The following is a 21,442-nucleotide window of genomic DNA, read 5'->3' on the forward strand; positions in this document are numbered from 1 at the left end:
TTAATGCGAACATTGACTTCCTGCCGCGCGCTGTGGACAAAATACATTTAACTGTTTACATTGAAATTTTGTTGGACATTCTATTTTATAGAAAATTTATTTGGAACTCATGAGTACCATGTGGCCAGTATATAATTCGTGTCAATGGCTTAATAAATTCAATTTCCTTTGTTGCCACTTATTGTCGCCACAATTCGAGTAAACTGAACTCGTGCGGCTCATTTTGGGAAAAGTGAAATTTATTATTTGGTTTCAGGAAAAAATATACATCTTGAGGGCAATAATTATGTGTATAAGAGGTCCAGAAATTGAATGTAGTAAATTCTCAGTAAACTTTTTCCAAATTTTAATTTTCGAAAAATACTTAGAAATTTTTTTTAATATTTCCCTATTACACATTCTGTATTTTTTTTAATGATTTTTTTGGTTTGCACATTTTTTACTACAGTAATTTCTCGAGGTTAGAATTTTCGAAAATATTTTAATTTTTTGCGATTTTTTATGATTTAAATTTTTTCCCTTGAAATTTTCGGAAATTTCAAATAAATTTAAAAACACAAATTGTTTAATGCAGATATTGTCACCTAATTCGTCGTGGCATTATCATTCAATCTCGTTTGTATCAAAAATCATAAAATTCAAATTTATAAAAATTCGAGTAATAAATTTGTTGACCCAAAAAATATCACATACGTATAGACAGGTTTTTGGTCGAAATCAATAAAAATCCCAAACAAATCCATCAAGCCGAAACACAACAAACAAAAAATCCACCAAATATGCATATACTGATACTATATGTACATACACACCGATCGCTCGTTTTGATCGACTTTAGAAAAAATGGAAATGTTCTTTGCATAACACGCATTTTATTTCACTATATAATAAAAATCGACATCGACGAAAATTAAAACATTGCGGTATGTTTTTGTTAGTGGCTTTCGGTGCGATTGAAAAGGAGTTTTGTTCCAGATTAGCACGTTGAAGGCGAAAGAAAAGGCGCAGACATTGATTTCGAAAACATTTTACGACTTGCTCGTTAACGACATAAATAACAAGTTTGCTAGCCATACCGACGATATCGTTAAATAAAAGCGAAGATATGACAATAATAAAATGTTAAACAACTACAAACATACATACAGACATATAGAAAATGAGCTGCGTATAGCTGCAGCGACTAAAATATATGTATTGCAACAACAACAATAATAACTTTATTCTTAAACATCGAAAATGTCCGCAGCGCCGAAGACACTACTAAAAAAGCAACAAATAAAAATAATAAAAAGCGAAAAACAATAGCACCGGTACCGCAACAAACAGTAACAACGACAATCTCAATACAACAATAAATAAATTTGTTTTACTACGCTTGAATTCTTAACGATCTCTAATTTCTTTTCAACTTAAATTGATACATAAATTCGTCAGCAGCTTTGGCGCAACGAGTGTGTGGATAATAAGAGTAGGAAGAAAAAAATATTAAAACAAAAACAGAAATACAAAAAAAGCTAAAACGAAAAACAGCCGATGCGGCGAAAAATTGCTGCAACAACAACATAGGTCAATACAGAAGCCTCCGCCAGCTAACCAATGGACTGATCGGCAAAGCCGTAGAAACCGCTGCTCGGCCAGCCATTTGCCTGAAATCCAAACGAAAATGCCAAAACACAAACAAAGTGACATTAATTTTAATGTTTATGAGCATTTTCATTTTGTGCGGTGAGTTAAAAACCGTTTTTTTTCCTCCTATTGCGGGTGGTGACTTGTAGTTGCCGTTGTTGTTGTGACTCGCTGTTAATAGCCGTTGTAACGTTTAATTTTAAGCCAATAAATAGCGAGTTAAATGCTTTTTCGAAAGCCCAATTTCAAAGTAACTGTAACAGCTGCCGCTCTCGCTGGGTTACCGTTGTCGCAAGCAGTTAGCTGCCACTCAATCGCTAGTAGCACGATCAGCGGTAATCGTCTGTTAGCGTTCGATATTGTTTTTTTCTCTCATTTAATAGCAATGTTTTGTTGTTTTTTTTTTCGATGTATTTTCTCATTTGTTTTGTGTTGTTGGATTTAAAATGCAAATGAGTTCCACCTACGCGCCACAGCGTAACAAATAAAAGCAAAAGAAAACGGTAAAAGCTTGTTAAAGTTACAGTAAGCGTGTTATTACAAGGCGTTACATATTGTGCGGAGCATTGGATATGATATTAATATATAATATTAAATGAAAGTTTATTTTATTATAATATTTTTAATTTTATTTTATTTTTTTAATTTTAATTATTTTATTTCATTTTTATTTTTATTTATTTTTATTTTAATTTTTTTTAAGTTTTTTTTTCAAAGTGATTGAACTTGAGTCTATTCTTGGTCAAAATTAATATAATTTCCAATAAACCATTTATTGTCTCGCCTTGCCACAATCGACATCTGCTAAAAACACGTTTTGTTTTTGTTGTTTTCGCGTCATAAAATGAGTTGTTTTACAGAAATATGTAAATTGTCGCGTTGACACTAATATAAAAGTTGTAATATTCAATTTATGCCATAAAGTATGCATATGCACATATATTTGTATGTACAAGCGACAATATTAACAATATTAACACGATCAGCTTGATTTTGCATTTTTAATATCGCTTGCAGTAACGCATATAAATGCTATTATATAAGCAAACTCATTTATGAACATTTAAATTAAATTTATTTTGTTAAATTTTCGTACTTTTTTTAAATAAATTTCTTGTGAGTTTTATTTATTATTTTTTTCTAAATTCAATAATTTTGCGAGCTAATGGCAGTCAAGTGACATAAAAATGTGGTAGTCAATATGCGGCACATTTGCATATTAAGCGCTGCATTAGCGCTACATGAAGCTAGAGAAGGCGTCATATATGTGTGTTTGTGCACAAATTTATACAATTTGAAACAAAAACCTGATTATATCCCGCTGTGAACTAATGTCTGTCTGTCTGCTTGCTAATACTAATGCTTACTACTTATCAAGTAGCAGCACTCCTCTATACGGCTTGGGGGTGTTTGTCGCCGCTTTTTGCTAACACGATCAGTTTCAGTTTCTCGCTCATGTTAATGCGCTGAACCATGCCATTTGCGGTTTTAAATTGTATATTAACAACATGGCGATTAGTTCGAAGCTTAATTGTGAATAATAAATAATGCCGCAAATCGTACAAAATTATCATTCAACTAATTTATGCACGAAGTAGATATGTACATACAAACGTGAATATATATTTAAATATACTACAAAATATATGTATTATATTGGAAATGTATACATTAAACTTATTTGTTTAGTAATTATAAGCGGCAGAAAAATATTAGTTCACGCTCCAATAGTAATTTGCGTGATCGCGAATATATTTATGAGTTTAGAAAGCAGTTTTCGATTTTTTTGGAGATTAGTAAAATAATTATAAAATTTATTATAATATATTAATCGAAATATATATAGCAGTAAAGTGATGAAACTTAAGAAATAATATTTTTATTTATTTTTTATTAAACAATTATTAGCAGTTTTACGAACCTCATTTGATTTCGCAATAGATAAGCACAAATTATCGAAAATATTCTAAACTTAAATATTTTCTGATTTGTGGAAAAAACTCTCTTAACATATTTTATAACTCCAAAAATAATTAATATTTCTTTATTATTCTTTTCACCTAAAGGCAAAAAAAAGCTTAGAAATATTGCCTTAATATCACAATACATCTCATATTCACACCGATTTAATATAAATCCTTAATGTTCAAAAAATTTACTCCCAATAACAACTCACGTCAACACTGACATAACAGCTGTTAAATTCAGTTGACAGCTGTAGACACGCTACGCTTGGCAACTGCCGACTGCTGATTACCAAAATGACAACTCACTTGTATAAGGATGCGTATGCAACTCGGACGTGGCTGACTGCCTCTAATTAGTTAGCGACACAGATATAAGCGCACATCCCCAACGCGCGTTCCACGGCATAAATCATCCAACAGTAATTAGTCATTTATGCGGCATTGACTTTCCCTTTCGAGGAAGCGCACTAACGCACCTTTAAATGTGTATAATTTTTCTTGAACTGCCAGCGCAAAACAACAACAAACTCACGAATACTGTACGCCAAAATGTTTAACAAGACGCCACAGTGGCAAGAGAAAAAGTGTCAAATTGTCGCAGGGAAATCATTACTTTGACACAGGCTGTCAAGTGGCTGTCACTTGCTGCTGTTGCTGTTGCCGCCACGCAAAGGAGATGTGCGCTCGTGTGTTTATACAAAAATGTTTATATGTATGTATATGCGTGTTCAGTTAAAATGCTAAAATACCCATAAGACACATTGAAATTTCCCTTGACACTCGCGGCTTTTTCGTGTCTTCTGATATTATTACGCGCTCCATATTCTTGGTTGTTGTTGGGGGTGAATTTCAAAGGCACCGCCGTCGCATTTGAGCTACACTTGCTTTGTTGTCTTTTTTGTTTTTGTTTGTGCATATTTGCCACATCTTATTATTGCCTTATTAATAAATTTGTCAACACACGGATGACAGCTCACTTGAAATCGGAAATAAGTGCAGATGTTGCAAGGCAGCGGCGGCGGCGGTGACAGAGGCGGCAAGGCAAGCGACAAAGGCAAGCGGCAGCGCAATTATTGTATATGATTTATGAAATTTCATATGAAAAGCAAAGGAAGTAAGGACGAAGAATTCGGCAGAAAAGATGTGTACTTTAAGGAGTGGGCGCAATTGATTGATTTTTAAATGAAAATATTTTGAAAACAGATATTTATACACACAGAAATGTATATCAGTATATGTGTATGCTTGTGTCTAAATACCTATTCACAGGCATATTGCATTGTTCGCGCTCAGTACCGACACATTACATAGTTTGTTTATTTAGTCACCATTAAATTACTTTGGTGGCATGAAAACATTTTCGAGAATTTCAACCAACTAAATAAAATCGTATGCCATTCAGCGCATCTCGTGCGTACGCACATGTCAAGTGCCTGAGTGATTTGCCTCATTCAGCCAAGTGGGTGCGAATGTACGCCCCAATGGCGCCCTCTTAGCTGTCTTATGTGTTTATCGAAAAATCAACTTTGCACTTTGTTATTGTTGTTGTACGTACATACAAACAATATTAATTTCGCATGCGTTTGTTTGTCTAAATGTATGTGCTTGCCACTTGTCATTGTTGCTCACAAATCAACAACAAATAAACTTTTCCACTACACGAACAACAACAATTCGAAATTTTATAGTTACTGTTTAAGGGTTGTGTTGTTAATTTTTCCTAGCAAATCGTATTTCTTTCAACATCCAATACTTGAGTTCTCCGCAACACACTTTGGCAGCACTCAACGAGTGCAATGCACATTCGTACTTCGGCGTATGTGAGTATGTGTGTTTGTGTGTGTGTGTTTGTATGAGAGAGTTTGTGAATTTTACACTTCTCAATTTTTCAATTGCACTTCAGCGTGAGCAAGGCGCCGAATCGAGTTGAATTGGGCGTCTCCTATGTGCTGAATTGAGTGCCGTTGGGAGAAGAAGGCGGGGTATAACAGAAGGGTTTTTCAAAGGTACCCTTTAGGGAAGTAAACACATCTGAATTTTGTTATGATCTATCGTCATGAAGTAATGTAATTGTTTTTTGAAGGCTCTCTGTTATAAATAATGAATTATAAAAATAAATATTTTTTAACTTTTTATCTAGAAATGTTTTATGCATATATAATATTTTCCTCAAATCAAGTCTTTCCTTCAACACTTACAACTTTGTGTACAGATTTGTCAACTTTTCGCCCTGTCGCCAAACAACCCTAACCAAACAACAACAACAATAAATTGAAAATAACATTTTGGCAAAAAAGTGTATACATGTCTTGTGCTATTCATATATGTATGTATGTATCTACCTTCAATCTATCTATCTATCTTCGTGGTTTGAAAGCTTTTCCGTTTAGGTTCCAAAGATTGTGTTTGCGTTTTTTTCGGGCACAGTCTTCTTTGCCTGACTCACTCCATCCATGATTTACTCGCTTTTTGTGTGGTTCACTGTATTTTAAAAAGTAATTCATATTGCTATTCTTGTTGTCTTTATCAAAAGGTTGCTAATTTTCTATTATGAAATTCATCACAAGTTAGAGCTTGTGTGTGTGATTTTTCGCATTGTATTTGGTATTTGGCTGACAGCTTTGGTGACTACTTGACTGGTACATAAAATATATATGTATATAGGCTCAATTAGATTTTTCATAATATACATATAGCACAGATAAAATGTTGAGTACATATTTATAATTTGCTATCCCTTAAATGCATTTCTACTAATATTTTTTGTGAACGTAATTTCATATCAACTATTCATCTTAAATTCTACTTCAAAAAGTCCAACATATTATTATATGAAAACATCTTATTATATTTATGTATATAATACCAAAAATAACCTCTAAATTTTTAACATCATGCTAAGAGTCTAGGTAACAAAAATGTATTTAAAAAAACAAATGCATTTATCACCACATTCGAACATAAACTCCAAAAAAAAAAAAACACATAAATACTTAGATATAAATCGACAAGTCGCAGCAGGCAAAATACATAGTACATACATACTCGAAAGTAGAAGAAGAAGCAATTGACAGTGGCAAGGTGAGCAAAGTTTTGCGTTCTGACCAGCATTTTTGCGTTCACAGGGAGCTTGTTGACCATGTGGGTTCGAAAGAGATAGGCACGAAAACTATGCTTAAAACATGTAAAACACTAAACGTTTACCAAAACGAAAAATTCATGCAATTTTTATACATCTGTGTTTCTTTAATACGCAAGATTTTGTCATTGCTGAGAATATTTTATGTTTACAGTTATTTTTTTTTTTTCAACGCTTGTAGCACATTTGTTCATTGCATTATCACTGCAGTTAATCGAAGAAGTCAAATACGCAGGCAAACATGCACGTTAAATACAACAACAACAGCTTTGAGCAAATATTGGACGCAATGCAGTAAGAACAAACTATTAAACATAGAAACTCGCTGAAAACATAAATATTTGTACAAACAAGCGTGTCACATAAGCGTCTGACTAAAATGGCACAGCATGTGGCGGCGACAGCACAACATGAGTATGTCTTTGCATTAGTAAAAACAAAAAAAAATCAAAAATGCATGCACCTAAAACTGAATAGTTGACACACAATACAGTTTGACCGAAACGACAAGTACTACAAGTCATTTAGCAAATCACTGGCACTCATTGGCTTTGTGTCATACAACTACCATAAACACACACGCATACAAATGCTCGCAACTAAGTGTGTCTGCAATGCTTGGCCCGTAAATGTGTCTGCAACATGTTGTTGCTATTTTGCGTCAATGCCGACGCTATATCTGTGTGGCGCATCAAAAATGCAATGTCTAATCGCAAGCGAAATAGTGAGTACACTGCTGTTGTTGTTGTGGGAATATATATGCTGCACAACGAGCACACTGGAATTTACTGAATGAATTTTGGTGTGCCACTGCAACATCATTGGTGCAACTGGCATTTCAATGCGCTACGTTTGCACCTCTTATCAGCATTGGTGGCATCTCGTTGCAGTCTTCTGCACACAGTCTGTAAATGTGAATTATGTCTACGTCTGCGTTTTACAATTGTCGATTGTCGGCCGATTGTTGTGCAACGGATTGTTGTCTGCTTGCACGTCTTCTGCTTCTTCTTCTTCCTTTTCTTCTTAGTTTTCAGCATTTTGACCGTGTCTGCGTAGAACGAGTTTTGATCTCCGGTCGATTTTGTCTGATTCTTGTTGTTGTTATGTGCACATTTCTTTCCGGCAAAAAGTTAATTCTTGTCGAAATAGCTAATATAAATATATTTATGCATGTTGCAACTATTTTTTCGTAACTTGCAACTTGCCATGACCTCACTGATCGACTCTAAGACAACGATCGTTTTTAAATATTTAATATAATAGATTAATATGAGTTGAGAACGACATTCTTTAAGGTTGTGGTTATTAATTTGGTCTCAGATGTAATTTCCGATTCCCCACTCGAATTGGCAGTGCCCTGAATAATATTTTTGTTAAGTCCATCAGCCCTTCATGGCTGAAAAAACAGATCACAACAACAAACACTCACAATCAACTGGAAAATACATATGTATGTAAGCAGAAGAACCTCTGCACATCTGTCCATATTTTCGTCCGTCACACTCCACAGCAATTGTTAAATTTGTCGTAATTTTAATCAATTTGTTCTATTTTAAATACAAAAAAAAAAATTTTGTTGTTCTTTATTTTGTTTATTTTTGCAAAAAAACTCTTGCATGTCAATAATTTACGTAAGAACGCCATTTCGCGTTGTTCGCAAATCAAATCGCTGATAAGCCCAACCAGATTTGTTTACATTCACGAAGCACTAATAATATTAACAGCCTTTTAGTATACATATCAGTGTTATATGCGTTAAACAAGAACAAAATTAGCACTGCTGGACCACACAACGGCACACGACGTCAGCAGAAACGACAATCAAACGAACAGCACACTTCAGCAAGTTGAGCGAGATGCAGTTAAATAATGTAATAAAAAACAGAGCGAGATTATAATAAGAGAAAAAAAAACAATAAATGTAAAAATATCAAAAATGCAATCTGAGCATACAGAAAGTTAACATACATACATAACATGAGAAGACAACAGAAATATGCTAATATTGCAGAAGTGGTTATATGCAAATGCCAAGGGTGGTTGGGGTAAAGGGCAAGAGATGTAGGAAGAGTAGCAGCATTTTATTTGAATAAATTAATTTGAAATTTTTTCGCGATAAACGGTAACTAAAATATCGAAAAAAATAAATAAGAAAGTGTCGAAAGACAAGCAAAAATTACATAAAAAACAAATAAAATAATATAGTGAAAAATGGCAAAACAAAGAGGGAAAAGGAATTCAAGCAACAATAAAATGCGTGTCGACTGTTACGCACATGCACATGCATAAATACATATGTATAAACATGCTGCAGTTTGGTGGCGTTGTTGCTCATTCATAAATCCGATACGATACGGAGTAGCAAGCAGGAGCTGCAGTCTGAGCGACAACAACAAAGTGCCAACAATACCAGCATAAGTTCAAGTCACATGACAACAGCAAGAACAACAACAAATGCAGTATTTATGCGAAATTTATCACATTTGCAGCAAATAAATTCTGAATGCAAGCGCGAATATCTAGCAGTGTCGATCTATAGCCACAATAGTTGTGCTGCCACATTGCCACATACTGGTAGCAATTTTATATGTTGTACTATATGCAGCACGAACATGTCAACAAACATAAGCATGCTTTAGTAGCTGTATGCTTTCAAAGTAACTCAATATTTTTACAAACAACAACAGCAACAACATTAAAATATGCTACAACAATATAGCACGTTTGTTCAAGTTGCTGATCATTGTTGTCGATGTTTTTCGCCAGGTTAGTGTTATTATTACCAGCACATTGTTTGTTGTTGTTGTCAAAAGCATAACATGCCACAGAGAGCAGCAGCGCCAACAAACAGCAACGGCAGCAGCAACATGTCGAAAGTTGTTAATGTTTATCACAGACTCGAGTATTTAGTACTTCATATTTGATGTTGTTGTTGTGGCTGTTATACCGACTCAAGTGTTGTTGCTATTTGGCTGGCCAGCATAAAGGTCTCAAGAGGCTACTACAACAAACTTGCATCATACGTTGTACATTCTTCAACAGCAACAGCAGGCCAGCAGGCAGTATATTATTATTTGTTGTTGTTTTTTTTCGATTTTTTGTTTTTGTTGCTTATTGCTGCAACACACTGCGTGTCGCTTGAAGGACGTGCAACAGTAGCTGTTGTTCTGTTACTCTAGCTGCCTGTGTTTTGGTTGGCATATTATTTATTTTGTTGTTGTTGTTGCTGTTATACGCACATGAACTACAGGCCGCGGCGTTGAGTGGTTATATGTTGGCTTGTTGATTGTTGTCTGCTGTGTTTGTTCGTAATAGCAGTTGTAGTATGTAGTAGCTATAGTAACAACAACAACTACATGAGTGAAATTTATATCAACGCATTAAAATCAAATCACGCAATAAATGTGTTCAACGTGTTGTTAATTTTGCTTGCTGTTTTTGGCTCCTTTGGTTACGTTTTCGATTACACGCTTTCGCACACGCACCGCTGAGAACGCAGCTGTTGGCGAGCTAGTTAAAGGGTGCAAAATGTGGGTAATAGCGAAAATTTTAGATTTATTGTAAAATTTGTAAAGAAATCAATATATTTTTGTTTAATAATTATATGAAAATATTAGTTAAATCGAAATTTGCATAAAATCTTCAGTCAACTATCGGCTCAGTTTATTAATATACTTTATATTATTTAATATATGTACATATATTTATTTCAATGCGTCAAATGTCAATTAATACAATGTCCATTGTAATCAGCAGCGGCGTATGCGTAAATGACAAAAGCGTATGTCAGTTTGTTATACAACTAAGTGCTTATTAATAAGACAATCTACTAATTCTCATTCAAAGAAAATTGCGGCTTTTGTGGTGCGCAATAATTAATTTGTTACTTTTGTCTGAATATAATCAGCAAATGCTTTATAACAATTACAAACACACGGGCACATACATACATACATATGTACAAGTATAATTCAATTAGACAACAACAGCAGAAATAAGTGTCACTATAATGCGATAAGTGTGCAAGCACAATTAAATTAACATACTATATTTTATTTCATTTCATTTCATTTAATAATATAAAAGCTTGTTTTAACAAATCTTACAAGAAACGCGAGCGCTGCTCCCTTTGACGTCGAATTGCGGGGTATCAAATAAATAACAAATAACAAGTGTGTGGTTAATTGCCTTGTTAGAATTTATGTACACATTATTTTATTTCAATTATCACTTGCTAAGTGTACGCGCCCCACCATTTAATGCCATTCAATATAATAATTTCTATGAAATTGTGCGATTATTAATATTTCTACATACATACATGTATATTTATATAATTATATTAAATAAAAACTCGCTCATTGTACTAAATGGCATAACAGCGGAATCAAAACAAAATAAAATCGAACACTTTTGACAGTCGCGCCAATTTATTCTTGTCATATTTATGGGGGTCAAGCGAATGACGCATGCAACAATGCAACACCATTGCCCCCTACTATCGCGACCACTGACGCAATCAAAGCTAAGCGCTGCCAGTACGCATTGCGTGTATAAATATATGTGAATATACTTAGTACCTATATACATATGTACATTTATACATATCAAAATACTGCCGCTGTGCTACACAATAAGTTATTGAACGAAATAATCAGCAGAAAAATTTGTTAATTTGTTAAACATGATACTTTAGTGTGTCGAGATCAAGGTCTTCAAAATAAATATTCAAAAATATTATAAACAATGTAGTTCACAAAATATGCGATTTTATGTACAAACATACATATATACAGTTGATAATTTTGTGTATGATTTTTTATGAATGAAATGCGTAAGCCAGCAGCCGCTTATCGCTGTTGAAAATTTTTTATTGCTAATTATTTCACTCCGTGTTTTTATTTTGAAGATGCATAACTGTTACGTACAAATAATATATGTAAATATATTTTAAATAAAATTTTTTAATTTAATTTCATTCTTTTTTTTCTTGTTTTTGCAGGCTGGTTTGGATTTGAAAGAGAATTTGGTAGCTGGCGGTGCGCCATGGCCATATCCATCGGTTTATCATCCCTACGATGCAGCGTTCGGCTATCCATTTAATAGGTAAGTTTAAGAAGAAAATGTTAAAATTTTAATAAAAATTAATACAACAAAAATTTTAAAATTATAAAAAAAATCTGACACAAAGGTTAAATAAATTAAATTATAATTAATTTATAACATCCAAAAAATATATCTTCTGCGAAAATTTCATGAGAATTATTTAAATTTTTACTTAGTGCAAGGTTTTGAGTTAGAAATACACACAGAGAGCTTTTATTTATTGTAAACGACCTATTTAGCAACTTTATAATAGAAATCTATTAAATTTTACAGTTACAAATGCATTTATAAACCCCATGCGGCGCCATTATATAATTTTTATTAATGCCACGAGCTCTTCAGCTCTCGCCTTAATGACAAATTAATAGATCACTCTCAAAAATATAAGCACATATGGACATAAACCTTCAAAAAAACCGTGAACGCCCACTTTTTATGTGCCCTAACTTTCAGTTTTTATGTACATATATATTATATACTCCAAATTTATGAACCCTGCTGCCACACTTCACCGTAATGCAACAAGCAAAGCCAGCATGAAAATGAAAATGAAAATAGTAGACTTTAACCAGTGACAACTTTCAATTAAATAAATCAATGCACTGCCAGCCATTGGGGTGCTTATATGCCGTTAACAACAACAGCAAACGCCCAACTTCCGACTTAATAAAGTCGATGGGTACAAATTGAGTGACAACATTTTGCTTTTAAAGCATAAATACATATACTCGAATATGCAAGAAGCTTTTGCTGGTGACAAATGTAAATGTAGAGCATCCCTTATTGTTTGTGTGGCACGAACCATTTGTGGCAATATAGAAATGTATGGGAATATGTAGCAGCAAATTTGAGCAGATGATTTTATTGTTTTAAGTGTGTAAATCTTAATAAGCTCAGGCTGACAGGAGGTGTCGAGAAAAATGTTGGAAAATTAACGTTGCATGATGGATGATGGGGTGGTGACACAAGTGATAGTATATTAAGATACACATATAAAAGCTATACGCTAATATTTTATGTTATATCTGTATGTGTCCATTTCATTTTTACAGTTATTTCTCATTTAACTTTTACCAATATTTTTTTCGTCATTTCTTTGTCACGAACTCATAATTTCTTGCTTATTTTGTACCGCCAAACAAAGCATTACACAGAAATGCCAATTATCCATAAATACATAAATGTAATTATGCGCATTCAAATAACATAAAAATAAAGACATTTAACTGCTACAAATGCCGCCGCCAACAAGTTTTTTACGATCACAAAAAATAAAAATTATCCAGCCAAGCGGCAGTTTTTCAGTAGACGGCGCCAGTAGATAAAAATCATAGAAATCCGCGCACAAACAAAGCGAAATAATATAAAATGCTTAAATATGTTGAATTATTATTATTTTTCGTGTATTTAACCATTGCGCATGCGCGCCTACGCACCGCCAACCAAACCACCCACATCTGGCTTGTCGCCATGCCAGCGACGTTCTTAACGACATACATAGATTCGCAGCGCCAGTAATTTGTCGATAAGCTTAAATGCTGAATATGCAATTAAACAAAAAATTACATTACATGCATATGTACATATGAAGTGAAATACTACTTGCAAGCCTAGCAAAGTAAATACGCAGCAAAATGCGAAAGAGCATTGAGTGAAAATAAAAATGCAAAAACTTGACAATTTTACCTTGAAGTGTTTGTATGTAGCTTATATGAAATTAAATATTTAAAGAGCATGCAATTAATGTAAGGAAGCACGCGTAGGCGGTCTACATGAGCTGTTAGCTGCTACGTTGGTCGTCAACAGTGGCCACTCAAAAACAGAACGCGCTTGGCGCACGTGCAAATGCTTTGCTGTTGTTGATATTGCTTTTTTGCAGCAGCTATGCATATTTCCTGCCGCCAAGTGACTAACTGCGTCTCTATAAAAGCGCATAATTGCATACGCACACACTCATATATTCAAATAAATGCATATTTTACAACACATACGCATTGTTGTTGCTTTGTTGCTGCGTGCCCAGCATGGCTGATGCACCAAACGTCAACAATGCAGCAGCATAGCGCTGAAACCATCGGCAAGCATGTGGAATGCATATTTGTATGTATGTATACATGTACTTATGCTTGTGTCGAATTGTAAATATCAATTTAAATAAAAATTCAACAATAATACGCGAGAATTTGTACAAATCGAAGTGCGGCTTAATTCAACGTGCGTAAAATGCAATTGACATACGTACAAGCTGCACAAGCAACACAACACACAAGCTCGTAAAGATGTTGATGGATTGCAAACAGAGTAACAAATCAAGTGGAGCAGAAGAAGTAAAATGCTGAAAAGAAAACAAAAAAGAAAAATAATAGCAGCAATGCGCTTTAGGTGGCATAACTTAACACATTGACTTGTGTGTCTGTGTGCCAAGGAAAAAATCAGGCGTCGCATGCATGCATTTGCGCTTACATAAATATATCACATAATAATTTAGTTAATTTATGTGATAAAAATTTATGGAAACTGAACAAAAAAGAGCGCTAAAAAAGATAATTGATTGATTAAATGCAATGCAATAAATAATGTAGAAACAACATTTTTCCACATGCATGCATGTAATATCAACAATAAATTGAAATTACAATTTCATATGCATAGTTAGAAGATTTCTACATTTCACTTGACACCAATTCACACCTCAACAGACGTCAATTAGACAATTGTAAACATCCCGTCACGTAATGCAAATGCGCGGCGCGCTTCAAATGCATAACACTACACATACAAATATACGTTTGTATATAAATACAAAATTAATATAAGTTTGTAAAAGTTTCCGTTTGCTAATAATATTAAATATTTAAAATTTGTAAATATTTTTTTTGCGGCAGGAAATGATTGTGCAACCAAAGTGATAGCGAAAATAAATTAATTTCCTGCAAAAAAAATTATTTTACGAAAAATTCACTTACATTACATGTTGTAATTAAAATATAATATTTTAAAATACATCTATGCATATATGCAATATAATACTTGCAACACTTGTCAATATGTTTGTTGACCAATTTGTATGTATGTGCCTAAACATGCTTAGCCGTTTTCCTGTCAGGTGTTAACACAATTTTGTACTAAACAAAAATGCTATTTGCATTTTAATATTAATAAACAATGGCTAATCCCGCGCTTGTATGTCGCAACACAAGTGACACCTGTGTGAAACACCTGTAAAATGATGAATATAGACATATATTTATATAGTAGTAGCAAGTTTGTGCTGTGATTTACAAGTTGCTGCTACATGACTACGTATGTATGTGCCAATATATTTTTTTTTAACAGTCAAGCCAAGAGCACCGTGTGCGCCCCCAACTTTGGGCTGTAGCTTGCAGGTGTTACTTTTAGTTCCAATAAATAGTAAACAAAGTCTTTATTGAACATACTTAAAAGGCCTAGGTGACATATTCTGCTCACAGCTGCAAGCTTTAAAGGCACGCATACGAAATTTTCTTGCCAATTTTGCTTTAAACTTTCTGCTGTTTTAGCTTGTTGCGATACTTCATTCATTCCTAATAGTTTCATACATATTTTTACGTAGAAAAAATTAACCAAACAAATAGATCTCTACAATTGACTTTCCACAGTGCCTGCTGCTCGATTTTGCTAAATAAAATGCAGTGCTTTACAGCAACAACAGCCATTAATGTTCGAATGCACAACGACAGTAGCAGTAGCAAGCCATTTTCATGTTAAAACAGCAATTATGTGGTCGAAGCATAGCCAATAAAGCCATAACAGACATACATACGCAAACAACAGGAGCTTGCAACATGCCAGAAAATTGTAGCAACATAGATATACGCATGTATAGGCAATATATCGATGTGTCTCGCCGCCCATGCAATGTTTGCTGCAGACCTTGAAATACGCGCACATCTGCACATAACTACGCGTAGTCATGTAAATTGCGAATGGTGATTTTGCCGTCGGCTATGCAAACCGCCCAGCCCACAATTGGCTGATTGACCAACACAGTTGCCTGCAGAACCACAAAGGCCTATAATAAGCAAATGTGCAGCGCGCCATTAGTCGAAACAAACAAACAAACAGCATGGCAATTGATTTACATATATGTATGTATGCGTGTGTGCATACTCTGGCGCGCTTACAACCAATCACAAGCCATTTTAGCACAGTAACTCTCGAGATAATTTTTTTTTTTATTTTCACTTTTACTTTTTTTTTTTTAATTTTCTTTCACTATTTTTCATGTTATGCGCTCCTTTGTTGTTTTTTTTTTTTCATTTTAATTGCACTTTTTGTATTGCGCGGCGCCTATTAAGCGACCACAAATTGCGCGTAAATGTTGACCGCCATGTTGGTCGTGTGGCTGCCATGCCAGGCACCGCCAAATTTTGTGGTTTGTACGCCAACGTGGACGCCAAGTTTCACGCCTAAGGTGTGGCGCGCGGCCGCCTGCTGCTAGTGGTGGCCACAATATGCGGCACATACGCAGTTCAGTTATAAAGTGAAAATGTGTAGCATTGTGTCGGTTTGTTTGTGTTGCCTTTTTGTGCTGAAAATCAATTAAAAATCGTTGCGAATCATGTCCTACGTTGTATGTTGCCTGTTTAATGTGAAGTGTGTGTTGTTGTGTTCGCTGCTATGTAATTTAATAAGTGTAGCAGCAGCAAGCTGCCGTTAATGTAATGCAAAACGAGTTTTAAATAACATACTCAGACAAGCACTCCTATATGTTTGTGTGTATATATGTAAAAGTTGACTGCGTTGCTTGCAACAGCTGGTTTTTAAGTTCGTTCTGTTGTGGTTTTATTGCAGCTTTAGTTGCGATTATGAAAGTTAAACAATCATATAGATATAATAAAAAAATTAAAATCTATATTTTCTTTTTCACCGTTAATTGCTGTAAATAACATCATAACGGTATTGTAACTGAAAAAGTATATTTTTAAACTACAAATACGTTTTGTAAATAATCGTTAACTTTAAAATAAATGTTGCCACATTCAGACATTATATACTGTAAAAATTTTCTAACAACTTAAGGCGCCACACTGTCTTATTCCGCTCCTGTCACCTTAAATAGCTGCTAATAGCATAAAAATTACTTACATTTAACCAGCTTTCCAAATACGCCATTTACCTTACACCTTCTTAACACATTTTTCGCGCATGTGGCAACATGCGTAATAAGCACATTTGTGCCACACTGTTCTGTTAGTCTGTTAGGCGCTTTAAATTCGCCATGTAGCACATTTTTTAATCGCCTTATGCCGCATTATATTTAATTGTAATCACCTGCACTCAGCCATGTCGACAACATTAAAACCCGCCCTTGTCCACAGTAGACTGCCAGTCAGGCAGTCTAATAACTGTTAACTAAGTACATTTTGTATAAAATATATAGAGTAACATGTTACCGTTAAACTCGAACCGCGTTAACCCGATTTTGTTTTTCTCTTTACTCTATTTGCAGTTATGGTGTCGACTTGAATGGAGCGCGTCGCAAGAATGCCACCCGCGAGACCACCTCAACATTGAAAGCCTGGCTGAATGAACATAAGAAGAACCCTTACCCCACGAAGGGGGAGAAAATCATGTTGGCAATTATAACGAAAATGACGTTGACGCAGGTGTCGACATGGTTCGCGAATGCGAGAAGAAGACTGAAAAAAGAGAATAAAATGACGTGGGAGCCGAGAAATCGCGTCGACGAGGATGATGCAAATATCGATGATGACGATCATAAGAGCACCGATGATAATGATTTGCTAGGTAAGTTGCTGGAAATGTTAGAAATTAAGAATGAATAATACTTTATGCCTCTCCCTATATAATTTATGTACATACTCCCACTATATGTTACTAATTTGCTATTCCGTTTCTTTTTCTTCTGCTCTTTTAGATGCCAAAGACTCTGGTTTGGGCTCGAACGATGACAAAGATCGCTCGAATCGTTTGGGCGACTTGAGTGACCGTCCCGGTGAGAGCAACAATAGCGAATGGTCTGGTTCGCGTCCTGGCTCACCAAATGGCTCACCCGACCTTTATGATCGCCCCATGGGCATGCCTGGTGGCGGTCATCCACTCTTTCATCCCGCCGCGTTACATCACCACTTCCGCCCACCAGCCGGTTCACCACCCGACATCGCTGCCTACCATCACCATCAACAACAGCTGTTGCAGCAACATCAGCAAGCTCAACATAATTCTTTACAAGCGGCTAGCGGTGCAGGTGGTCTTGGCGGTGTCAGTACCAGCGCCAGTTTAGCAGCGAAACCACGCATATGGTCGCTAGCGGATATGGCATCCAAGGATGGTAAAGACTCATCCGCGAAAGATAGTCCACCCGGCGGTATAGGTTTGCCCGGTAGCGGCGGACTTGGCGAATTACCACCCACACATCCCGCACTCTATGGCCATCCCGCGCAACATGCCTCACCCGGTAAGATTTTGTCACCGCTGGCGGCGCGCATACCAAATTATTCACCTTATGTGCGGCCCGATCTGTATCGCGGTTTTTACAACCCCGCCGGTCTTACGGGACCCTCTCAGGAATTTCTCGAGCATCAGCGTAATTTCAACGCCAGCCTAGCAGCACACAATGGACTCAGCATGAATCCGCTGCTATGGAAGGCCGCCGTTACTGGTGGCACACCCTTCGCGCCACTCAGCCTCACCACAACGGGCAGTCATCATACGCCACAACATGTGCCACCACCAGCGGGCGCCTCACCATCAGCCTCCAGCACATCCTCATCGATTGGTTGCGATGTTGTGCAGCCACCCACCTCGATGAGTCTCTCACAATCACATCATATGGGTCCCATCTCCGGCAATTCCACATCCTCATCGAACTCCTCCAATTCGGGTAAATTGTCGCCGGGCAAACCATGACAGTTGACCGTAATACCAATGTCGCCGTCGGTAAATGCTACAACAAACATAACCAAAACAACAACAATGTTGTCCGGAGCGAATGCAGCGCTGCCGCAGTCAACTACAGCTGCTGCTGCGTCGTCGACTTCGCTGTTACTCGTCAGCGCTGCAACCCCTGCGCTCACACACACACACACTCATACGCATACGCACACACTGACCCATGTGATACCAGCAGCGGCAGCGGCCGCAGCAGCAGCTGCCTCAGCAGCAGCTGCCTCAGCGTCGCCAATGTCCGCCTTTCGTTCGTTGATCGCATTTCGCGAACAGCATATGCAACAACAAGCGCCAAAAGTGACGTTGCGGCCGTAATTCGTATAACGGTGTACAACCGAGTGTGTTGTTGTAGCGTGAGGTGAGTAAGCGAAACAACACGCATACACGGAGAGTGTTTGTGGAGGTGGGCGCAACGAAATTGAGAATTTGACCTATCGGACAATAATTTACATGTGATTTGATAATTTTTAATTGAGCGGTGAGTACACAGCCCACTTGTAGACGTTTACACCAAAAAAAGTATTTGATTAGCAGAGCAAATGTAAAAACCAGTAAATATGCAAGTATATACAAAAATATGTATGTATGTTAAGTTAACGGCATTCGAGTTTCTCTGTTTAGTCTTCTTTTTCGTTGCAATGTATATAAGAGTAGGTGGAAGAGTACATATTATATATAGACATATAAAGAAAATAACCTAAAATAGTACACCGGAAGAAATAACCAAAACTCAAAGAAATAAAACTTATGCAACAGAGCTTATAGCGAGTAACAGTTAGAAAAAGAAATTGTAAAAAGCACGATACACAGAACGAAAAATAAAAAAATTAAAAGGAGTAGAGTCGAGTTATATACAATAAGCAAATAATTTTTCGCAATGTAAAAAGAAAAGAAAAAACATTAAAGTATTCGAGACACAAACTACAAATCAGTGACAAATTATGCAATAAAAATAATTATAATTTATTTAAATTAATTTCGCAAGCTGACAAAAAACATATCAAAGAGCAGTAAAGCAGTGAGCAGCGCAGTAATAAAAAAATAATTAAATAATTTTAAGCAAACAATTTTTCAGTGTATACTAAAATACACTCACACATACTTAGTCGTTTAGGTTGTTTTGTATTGTTTTAAGCATAAAACGTTTTTGTTCCTGTCGTTTGTAAAATAATTTATTAAATAAAAAATAATAAATAAAAATTAATTAAAATAAATTTTTATGCAACTTTAAAGTTGAAAAAAAAAAAAACAAATCAGCGTAATTGAGAAAATAAGCACAATTTTGAAAAAATAAAAAAAAATTATAATGTAATGCAAGGTCTGCAAACCTTAAAGTGTAGCAAGCATTTTTCCAATTTAGCAATTGGAAAATGATATTAACATAAATGTATATTTTTTGTAAATTGTAAATAATCGCATGTATACAGAATTTGTGTTTTACTTAGCACATACTTAAATACAATAATAATTAGATTATTTAACATACACTGTAGTAAACGTAAATAAGTGATTAGCAATTAGTTAACTATGTATATGTGTTGAAAATAACAGTAAACAAGGAAAATAAACTGCAAAAATTATGTGAAGAAAAGTGAATAATTATAGTCATAATGCAAAGTGTATAAGTAATGGATTGTAATTTAATATAATTAGTACACACACACATACATATATACATATACATATAAATAAAAACGAAGCAGTGCAGTATGTATTACAAATAATTATTATTCTAATGCAATAAGTAAACGAAAATTATAAAATTAAAAAATAAATAAAAATAAAAAAGAAATATGTGAAATAAAAATACCGTTGAGCATACAACGCATTGTACCATTGTAATTGTAGTACTTATATTATTTAATTACATTTTACATTACTAGCAATGCAAAGCTGAGGTATGTATTTGTGAAAAATGAACAACAAGAACAGCAAATGAGCGCATTGCGTACAACGCTAGAAATAGCTGGCAAATCGCAACAAATCGTTTGATTGTGAAATCGCTTTAATCGTAAGCGGAAGCAAGAATAAAAAAAATACAAATATTTCTACTTATTGGCCGTTAGTTTGATAAGCCAATATCGGTTGTATGACATGCGCTCATTTGTTGAATTTTGTGTGGAAAATGGCAAACGCACGTACATATGTATATGCATTGAAACTGCACACAAATACACTTGCACTTAGCGACAAAATTCACATTTGTACAACAACACATACATACATTCAAACAAGTTGTTTAAGTAATGACAGCGTAATGGCAATGGTATGCAGTACTTAGTTGCAATATGAAAATTTTATCCCAAAATAAAAAAAAGTATAAATGCATAAAAAAATAAAAACTGAAAAAAAAACAATAAATAAAACAGATTTGAAAAATTTAAAACTTCTTTCGTTTTTCTTGAAATTGGATGGGTGGGTACAAAATTGTCGAGTTTTGGGCTTGAATTCCTATGCCGCGGGAGTTATGAAACCACAACAAAATGCATGTTGCCGATATATACGGGGTTATACTTTTTAAATATATTTGAATGGCATTTTTGTGGTATCACCGTAGCTGTTTTTTATTTAAGGGGAACCCTCCATTCTCGATTTGAAATTTTGACGATTTTCAACTAAATGAATATAAATTATTTTTTAGGGTTGTAAC

The 21,442-nt window shown here is 35.0% G+C and overlaps 1 protein-coding gene across 2 annotated transcripts in view; it reads left to right on the forward strand.

Annotated features, from left to right (window-relative positions):
* Positions 1–20,835, forward strand: part of LOC105221036 (homeobox protein caupolican) — a 117,542-nt gene extending 96,707 nt beyond the window's left edge. For both annotated transcript variants that reach the window (XM_054228766.1, XM_011197681.3), the window contains exons 3-5: positions 11,738–11,841; positions 17,333–17,631; positions 17,762–20,835. In XM_054228766.1, the coding sequence (XP_054084741.1) occupies positions 11,738–11,841; positions 17,333–17,631; positions 17,762–18,753 (1,395 nt within the window). In that variant the 3' untranslated portion in view covers positions 18,754–20,835. The remainder of the gene's footprint in view (positions 1–11,737; positions 11,842–17,332; positions 17,632–17,761) is intronic.
* The last annotated feature ends 607 nt before the right edge of the window (positions 20,836–21,442 follow it).

The sequence above is a fragment of the Zeugodacus cucurbitae genome, chromosome 4 (assembly GCF_028554725.1).
Source record: "Zeugodacus cucurbitae isolate PBARC_wt_2022May chromosome 4, idZeuCucr1.2, whole genome shotgun sequence".
Classification (NCBI taxonomy): domain Eukaryota; kingdom Metazoa; phylum Arthropoda; class Insecta; order Diptera; family Tephritidae; genus Zeugodacus; species Zeugodacus cucurbitae.